The sequence below is a fragment of the Meleagris gallopavo genome, chromosome 17, assembly GCF_000146605.3.
Source record: "Meleagris gallopavo isolate NT-WF06-2002-E0010 breed Aviagen turkey brand Nicholas breeding stock chromosome 17, Turkey_5.1, whole genome shotgun sequence".
NCBI classification, from domain to species: Eukaryota; Metazoa; Chordata; class Aves; order Galliformes; family Phasianidae; genus Meleagris; species Meleagris gallopavo.
The window spans coordinates 7740685-7749824 of record NC_015027.2 but is presented as its reverse complement, the minus strand read 5'-3'; the positions used below and the strand labels follow the sequence as shown (position 1 = coordinate 7749824).

The window sequence follows — 9140 nt, the reverse complement described above, 5'->3', positions numbered from 1 at the left end:
CCCCTTGCTACTGAAGACTTACACGTTTCTTCTCTGCTCCAGGAGGACTGTCCATTGCTGTTCCAGGAGAAATTCGTGGCTATGAACTGGCACACCAACGTCATGGCAAACTGCCTTGGAGAGACTTGTTTCTGCCCAGTGTCAAGTTGGCAAGAGAAGGATTCCCTATTGGGAAAGGCCTTGCAGCAGCCATGAAATCAAAACAACAGTCAATTGAAAGCAATCCTTCACTATGGTAGGTAGAGCAGTTGCGTAGAAAAAACTGACTGAACAGAGATGGAGCTGAAGTAATTCCTGGGATAAATCTGATGGCAATGTTTGAATCCCCAGCCTGTCCTCATGCTCTGAGCACCCTAAGTTAATCTTACTTGTCTTTTGGGCAATTGCAGAGCATGTTCCTCTCCCTGAATATCCCATCTGTTGTCAGGGTGTGAGGTTTCTAGGTCATCTATTCTTCTTCAGTCAGCCTTCCCAAAGCAATGCCTCTGATCATCCACTTCTGGCAATGATTACGAGCATGAAGGGTTTTAAATGCACTTCCTCTTGCAGTCCCATGGTGTCTGTGTCCAGCTCTACTTGAGATCGTGTTTAGTCTTTTCCTGCCAGCTGCAGGTTGGTTTGTAATGTAAATGGGATGCCTGTGCTCCTGTACTTCCTTCTGGCGGGCCCACAGCATCAATCACATCCGTGATCGCTGATGAGGGAACTAGACAGGGACCTGTCTATTTGAAAGTGCTCCATTAGGAATCCACATGCATTCTCCTGCACTCACTGGAAGCTTTGAGCCTTGTAGCTTCATAGCCTGTGCTCTGAGCTGAACTGCTTCCTTTCAAGGACAGTGGTCACTCGTGGGTGTCTTGAGGCAGTTGTTAACCCAAGGAACAGGCAGGGGAGAGTGGACTGCCTTGAGACAGACTGACACTCCTTCTGCAGGCTTCACTGAGCAAATTCTGAGAAATCACTGTTCACTTTCATGTTCCTATGAAAGACATCAAGACCCATGGGGCATAGCTCAGGCAGTTCCTCTTCTCTCAGGATGACAACATGAAGACAGATTTAACTAAATCTGTTAGCTGATATGGGTACACGTGGTTTTGAACATGTCTCTCACATCTGGTCTTCTTAATCCCCTTTCTCTGTCAGTGAAGTGTTCTGCAAAGATGGGAAAATCCTGCAAGAGGGTGATATTGTCAAGATGCCTAAACTAGCCAACACGTACCAGACTATAGCTGATGAAGGAGCAGATGCCTTTTACAAAGGAAGCCTGGCAGAACAGATCATCGCTGACATCCAGAGTGTAGGTGAGAAACAGAACATCTGTCTAAAATAGCGTGAGTGACCTGGGTGCTGCAGCTTCGTGTGCAGGGAGGAGCTTTGACCTGCAGAAGCCTTGGAAGCAGGTCATGCCTGCTGCCTGATATCCCACCTCTGAGGTCTGTGGCAACAGGAGGCACAAAAGAAGCCATTAGTACTTTAATGGTTGCATTTGAAACTCGTTTAGAAATGGACAGTATGTTCTGTATATTTCTATACCGTAAGTCTAGCAAGCCTATGTGTTCCTGGACATAGTATAGTAGGTATGTGGAGCCTGACTCCATCGAGCTTCTACCTCAAACAATACATACGTGGTCTTATATACTCTCAACGTGTTTAATCTCTCAGTGCCACTAGATGGTGGTACTATCCTATTCTTACTAGCTAGCATTCCTTAGCTTCAGTGAATTTCACGTGTATAGGTCATTTCCTGGCTTTATTTGTAGTGGCTAATTACTATCTTCCCCTTTCTGATAGGAAAAGCATTGGAACATACATGTTATTCTGCTTGTGGAGTAGCACAAAGCATCTGCACTCAAAAGCTGCATCCTTCTGCAAACAGGATTCTTAAAGGACATCTTGTTCCTTGACATTGCTAGTGTCCTTTATAGAAATAGATGGATCACCAGCCTTTTGGCTGTTGTAAATTAGTCCAGCTTCAATACTAGGCTATCTGAGCCTCAGCTGGATCTATCAAGGAATAAATTCACCGCCTGTGCAACTTTCTGGATTTATCTGTGACCCCTTTTGTTCTTGCTGTGATGTGTGGCAGTAGAGTATTATTACCTTCCCTTCACACCAGGGATCACAAAATCAAATTGATGGTTTCCTTTTCTGTTCTAGGGGGCATTGTCACGATGGAAGACATGCAGAACTACAGAGCAACAATAGAAGACCCTATAGAGGTCAAGCTTGGAGACTACACCCTATACACACCTAATGCCCCCCTGAGCGGCCCGGTGTTAGCCCTCATTTTCAACATACTGAAAGGTAAGAGTGCCACTGAGCAGTGCCATACAGGCAGTAGGAGTAGAGACCAAGTTTCAAGATGGCCCCACCTGACAGTTTTATTAACGTCCCATGGAGTATGTCTTTTTCTTTTGTTCAGAATGGTTTGTCTTCTGTTGCCAGGATATAATTTGTCTGCTGACAGCATCAAAACTGTGGAGGAGAAAGGTCTGACTTACCACCGCACCGCGGAGGCCTTTCGCTTTGCCTATGCCAAGAGGACTTTGCTGGGAGATCCAAAGTTTGTCAACATTACAGAGGTACCTGGCAAAAGCCTTTTCTTTCTGCAACACCCAGGCTGAGTGGAACATGACACTTTGGTTTTGGGTGACTAAACAGGCACTGACGTATCTCTGAATATCAAGTGGCTAAGCTGTGAGGGATATAAATGGAGGAAACTTTTCTACTATTAGGAAGCACAAAATCCTCAATTGACTGGGAGCACTTGAGTTTGGTCAGGGCTATCCCTCCCTGTTTTTTTTAGTCTTTGGAGCCTTATTCAGTAGATGATACTTCCAGCACCCCTGTAGCTCTCTAACCGCAGTCCTGCCTGTAGTAAGTGGAACTACGGATGGGAAGGGGTGAGGCAGGATCCCCGCTTTTCCCAACTTCATACTTTGTGCTTTTACTTCGTGAGTCTCCAAAAGCAGCAGGATCTGAGCACAGCCCAGCCTGATGGACACAAATTTGCAGCTTACCAAGCAATGACCAGAGCTTTGGTCTAGTCCTCTCAACCTGATCCCTCTTCTCTCATCTCTGAAGCAAGTGTAGCAGTGTTTGCCTACATCTTTACAGCAGTGTTGAGGACAGCTTTCCATAGATCTACAGTAACGGATACTGATTAAATTCCCACACAGAGGGGTGCATTGTGCAGCTTCTTCCGTGACTGCTTAAAATGCTCTTTGGTACAATGTCCATCTTTCAAGAAGAAGGAAAACCCCCGCTGGAAAACTATAGCCTCACTGATGGGATTAACCACTCTTCTATGGTCTGAAGTGTTGGATATCAGCCTCGTAACTACATGGCTCTTAATCTGCTGAGTAACTGCATTGGATTTCTCTGACAGGCAATCAGAAACATGACGTCTGAGTTCTTTGCGGATAGTCTCCGAAGGAAAATCACAGACAACACCTCCCATCCAATTGAATACTACGAGCCAGAATATTACACTGCAGATAGTGCCGGCACCTCCCACCTCTCCATTGTGGCTGATGATGGCAGTGCTGTGTCCGCCACCAGCACCATCAACCAATAGTATGAGCTCAGATCTTGCTTTTGTGTAGGCCTTTGCCATCTTCCTAGTGGTGGTTTCTGTGGTTGGTATAAAACCTCACCGAGCTGTTATCTCTGTAGCAGGGCAGTGATGGGAAGCACTGTTAATAGGCACTTGTACTGCTGAGCGTGTAGGTCAGTTCTTATTGCTGAGACTTGTGTAGTTGGGTCAGAGTGCAAGATGTGTGAAGTGGGGTCCTGTCCTCTGTTGTGTTGGGTTCATCCACCAAGGAAACATCCACTGCATCTGGATTTTCCCATAAGCACTGTTATCGCTGCAGGCTCTGATTTCCCAGGCATCTGGAAGGAATTTGAGTTAATGCAGCTGGCCTGAAAGTACAGTGTTTGGCTTCGGGTGCTGTCAGGAAGAGCTTTGTTCTGTAAATATGGCCTAAAGCTGGGGGGAAAGAGGGGAGGAAAGGGAGGAGGGTTTTTTCCTGTCCATAGAAAAAGTCTCTTGCTTGACACATCTAAGCAAAATGCCAACCGTTCCCAAATGTGGCTGCCTTTGAGTTGTGCTGCCTCTGAAAGGAGTGCAGGACTGCCCAGCTGGGAAGGGAATTAGTTGTATTTCTCTGCTGTGCTGTTTCTGTCTTCAGGTTCCGTGCAGGGGAGCTATACTGCAGCACTCTGGGTCTGCCTTTCCTCTTCGTGTAGTTGTGTGTTCCTGGTATGAATTGCTTCCTTCCCCACAAAGGGTGGCGGAATGTCCTTGCCAACAGAAGGGAGTGGAGATTTACTCCCAGGTTTCACATTGCAGTAATTCACCTGAAGTTCTTCCTGGTTTTGACGTGTCTGTGCCAACTTGTTTTGTCTAGCTTTGGCTCTGATGTACTATCCAGTGTGAATGGAATCATATATAATGATGAGATGGATGACTTCAGCTCACCTCACATTATCAATGGATTTGGGATCCCTCCTTCTCCAGCAAATTTCATAGAACCAGGTAGCTGTAAACTACCTTCCTATCTTATTGTTGAAGCTGTATCTTGCATTAGTATGCACCGTCAGCTGACTCTCTGTGCTCCACTGGGATCTGTAGGGCAGCTTCATGTAGATCCATTTCATGCCTCTAACTTAAGCTCCCTCCCTGCTCCATCACTGCTTCCTGCAGAGCCATCTCATTGCATGTAATGTGGGCTGGGATTCTGCCACCTTCTTGTACCTATGCTTTGGAGGGAGACAGGGAAGAGAAAGGACAGAAAGGGAAGTCCTGTGGTGTTGGAGAGGCAGCTGTGTGATAGACAACTCCAACTGAAACAGCACCATAAATGAAGGAGCCTTCAGCCCCCCTGCACATAAGACCAGGGCTAAGCTTTGTATTGTGGGAGCAAGGAGGAGATGTGTACAGGAGACAGTGGGACACTTGGGATGAACAAAACATGAGATGAGTTAGGAAGGTGGATATGGAAACTTTAGGTTTAGATGTGCAGCAGGAGCTGGCAGTCTGTAAGTTACAGGCAGGAAACTGAACCTCTGTTGCATCTGTGTCCCCAACAGGTAAACAGCCAGTGTCCTCCATGTGCCCTTCCATTTTGTTGGATAAAACAAAAAAGATCAGGATGGTGGTTGGTGCTTCTGGAGGAACAAAAATAACCACAGCAACAGCACTGGTATGTGATGATGTGGACAAAGCAAAGTTGGGGAGAGGCAGTGTTTGGGGTAAAGGATTCAAGTCTCTGCCTGTGATGTGACCGTAGCCATGGCTTCCTGCTTCAAGCCTGGGTACTGAAAGAGAGGGTCCTGCCTGACCTTCAGAGGAAACAGACCTCCAAACCCAACTCCTGCCAAAGGAAGAAAGGGCCTCTAACAATTACTTCCTCCTGTGACTCCAGGTCTTTTCCTTTGGCAAGTTGTTCTTATCACTTGTAAGAGATTTGTGACTTTAGGTTTGACTTCTGGATCTCTACGAACCAGTCTCAACAATGAGTTTAGAGCCATTCTCATCCAAGCTCCTATATATTGGGTGAAAGTTGTGCAGAAGAGCTAACTAAGAAGTTTTGCCAGGCAGGGTCCCTGTGAGCTGCTGTGACAACCATTGAATGGCCCAGTTAGACCCAAAGTAACAATGGGAGAAAGCTGTCTCCTTGTGCAAGTGCCTAGCCATTCAGAGCATCATGCTGGGTCCTGCTTTCTAGCTAAGGTAGAGCTCAAGTTTCTGCAAGAAGTGTTACAAGCAGCTTGTGAAGTTCTTGATGCTATTTTCACTTGGCAGCAGCTTCAAGCTGTGATCTTAGTAAGCGGGGATGGGCGAGGTTTAAGAAAACCAGTTGCACAGCAGCCAGAAGCTGTAAATGTATGTTTACACTGAGGTGACTGCTGTGTGCCAAACAAGCAGCAGTGCCTTACTCACAGCAGGATAAATCCAGCTACAGTAGCCTGAGGATCTGATCCTTCTCCTGTGTTCATTTTAGCCATTCGTGGTCTCTTTGTGAGGGAATCATCCTAAGTATATACAGCCTGACTTGCTGCAATGTACCCATGAGAGGGAGCGCTGGAAGAAGAGGGAACTACAATTTAGATCCTCTATGTTCTCTAGGGAACATCCTTCAGAAATCTCTGCCTTTGTTGCTGCAAGGGTCAAGTCTCTTTGAAGGCAAGGAGCTAACGTTAAGGCTTTTTGCATCTCACAGGCAGTCATCAATTCCATCTGGTTTGGTTATGATGTGAAGAAAGCAGTGGAAGAACCCAGAATTCATGATCAGCTGTTTCCCGACGTCACGGAGCTTGAGGAACAAATAGAGGAGGTTTGTCTGATTTGAGGCTGGGGTGTTTGTGAGCTTTTTGTCTGGTGCTGGTCCAGAGTGCTGGGGAGATGCGCATGTGGAAAATTATTATGTGTTGCCAAATGTTTCTAGGGGAGCAGCACTAAAGCTGACAGGTCAGTTCTGGGCTGTTTGAGTATACTTTTATTCTCAGTCCCACAGAAGAGGAACAGCTTATAGTTCTAGGAGACCTACGTAATGCAGGCACTGCATGCTGGGGTATGCATGGAGGATTCAGGACACAGAATCCAGCCCGTGTGCAGTTTCTCTCTCCTGTTGTCCTCATGCCCTTCTGCATTTCAGGGTGTAGAAGAACAACTACGGATGAGAAAACACAACACAACGCGGGGGGGCAGCGGCATTTCGGTTGTGCAAGCCATTCTCAGAACAGATGATGGATGGGCTGCAGCCTCTGATTCCCGGAAAGGTGGCATCCCTGCAGGCTACTGACCCAGCTCAGCTCTTCTTCATCAGGGCGCTAGTGACACTGAGTTGTGTCTGGGAGAAAGATCCTTTAGGTCTGCAATTCAGAGACTTGAACAGGAAAGGGAACAAATTTGCCTGTGGTTCTAGTGACAGAACTGGGACTTAGGTTCTCAACAATCACAACTGAAGTGCCTCGTGCCACAGCAGTGTGCTAAATCAAACATCTCTACCAGGATGTGATCTACTTGGAGAGTCTGTTCTGCCTTGAAGAGTTTGATTCCTGCTTCTTCTCCGTCCGGGAAGTGTTTCAGTTAGGAGGAATGTCCCTGTCACAGCCAGAGAAGAGATTTCTTCTTGTTTGTGTAGACAGGAGTTACAGGACCCTGAGGACAAATTAATAGACCCGTGCCATAGGAGGGAGCTTGGCTCCAAACTGGGATAAGCCTTCACAAACTCACTGTTGTTTTTTTTTTGTTTTTGTTTTTGTTTTTAAAAAGATGTTTTCTGCTTTTCACTTCAGCTGATTGTTGGAGATGAGCGAGTAACAGGGGAAATGGCTTCAACCTTTCTTATGTTTTTGTTGAGAAGGTCTAAAGGGAAGATGCTACCTGTAAAACTGAGCACAACTAAAACAAATAAAAATGGTGTCACGTTTTTCTTGCCCACACAGCTGATGTTGCCAAAAAGGATGGTGAGAGTCTCCATGGACAGAATTCTCCTGAGATTTTGCTTTCTTGTTCACTCCTTTGGTGGAGCTATGAGTGAAAAAATACATATAGTTAAATATCCAAAACAAACCTGTTCTTTCTCCAGCTTGCTTCCTACCCCATCATACTGCAGGCCTGGGTTCCAAGGAAATTAAGCCTCTAAAAAGCATGCTGCAGCTGGTCATTTGAAGGTAAGCTGCAATTAATCAGTCAGTGAGCTCTCAGTAATCTGTATCTGATTTGGAACGGCTAACAGTGTCAATGCCTATACACAGGTAGGTGTTGGTGTTCTCTTACCAGCATGGGCTGAAATACCATGTCGTATAAACTCTGCCTAAGATCAAGAAATGAGTGTTCCCAGTTGCTGCCAGGCTTTAAGGAGTGTTCATGAAATCCTGGAAACAGTAGTAATAGTAACTAATTGCATCTGTTTGGCTGGTGGAAACTTCCTGTCAGACCATAAGAGGCTCAAAATACACTATGTACTGAAGAGAAAATGAAAGCCTGAAATTGTAGGCATTACATGCTGCCTCTGTCTCAGTAGTTGATGGAATTGATGTGAGTCTTCAAGGCAGGAAATGATAGTGAGATAGATGATGCTTTTCATAGGGTTATGACACTGAGGAATGTATGTGCTTATATAACTCCAACTAAACAAGTGACTTTTACTGAAAGGAGCCTGGGATGAACTCTGTGTCTTTTTCCTCAGCTGTTACTGATGAGGAGGTGTTCAGTGCAGCTAAGGCAGTAATTAATTGTAAACAGTGCAGTCATTGTGTTCCTGGAAGAAGGAGATTGGTGTGAGGCCAAACCTGTATGTTGTTGGGTTGTTTTCCTTTTGCAGAAAGGAAACTGTGACTTTGACTGTTCCACCTCTTGTAATGCCAGGATAGCTGTCCCTCAGTGCCAGGCTGCAGTTGAATTGTAGGAAGTTTGGATACAGGGCTGTGTGTGCTGCAGCATCAGCTGACACTTGTAGTGAATACTTGGCTCTTTGGACATAAAACAAACCGAGCTTTCTTGGCCAAGTGAGATCTGAGAAAGATAGAGGTTGCTTTGAAAGTAATGCTTCCTATTTGTTTTCATGGAAACTACAACAGATACGAAGAGCACAATAATGCTGTTTGTTAGAGCAAATTCTCATCTACAAAGCCATATTTTTCAACACAGTCACCACTATCAGCTGTATTTTTTCACCAGCAATGGACAAGAGCCTGCATGCTGTGTTCATCAACCTCTGTGCCAGTGGAGGTGATGCATTGACACAGTCACTGCAGTTAGTGTAGCATGTACTCAGAAATGGGGATGACTGGCTTCTGGGATATGACAATCATGCAAAACTCCTGCTGAACTGTTTCTAACAGTTTGGGGCATGTAAGTCATTCTTTCCTCCCCGAATTTGCTGTATCTGGTGAGGAAACTTCCCTATTTATAACCTGTATTACAAAATTTCCCTTCTGGAGAATTTAGTTTTTACCATGACTAATAACGCTTCTGTTTTAAATGATTATTATAAATGCATTTGAATTCTTTGCTCTGCAGAACCATTGGTTTGGGCTTCTTTTTTTGTTATGTTTGCTTATCAGTATCACTACAAAGGGCTCATTTATAAAACTAAACATAAAACTAAAGGCTACTAAAATGTTTA

The 9140-nt window shown here is 45.3% G+C and overlaps 1 protein-coding gene across 1 annotated transcript in view; it reads left to right on the top strand.

Annotated features, from left to right (window-relative positions):
- The window catches only part of LOC100546423 (glutathione hydrolase 1 proenzyme), a 7729-nt gene extending 459 nt beyond the window's left edge, over positions 1-7270 (top strand). The window contains exons 2-10 of the mRNA XM_010720304.2: positions 17-235; positions 1144-1301; positions 2158-2304; positions 2446-2582; positions 3389-3576; positions 4413-4540; positions 5095-5207; positions 6228-6341; positions 6663-7270. Of these exons, the coding sequence (XP_010718606.2) occupies positions 17-235; positions 1144-1301; positions 2158-2304; positions 2446-2582; positions 3389-3576; positions 4413-4540; positions 5095-5207; positions 6228-6341; positions 6663-6809 (1351 nt within the window). The 3' untranslated portion in view covers positions 6810-7270. The remainder of the gene's footprint in view (positions 1-16; positions 236-1143; positions 1302-2157; positions 2305-2445; positions 2583-3388; positions 3577-4412; positions 4541-5094; positions 5208-6227; positions 6342-6662) is intronic.
- Positions 7271-9140: the final 1870 nt, after the last annotated feature.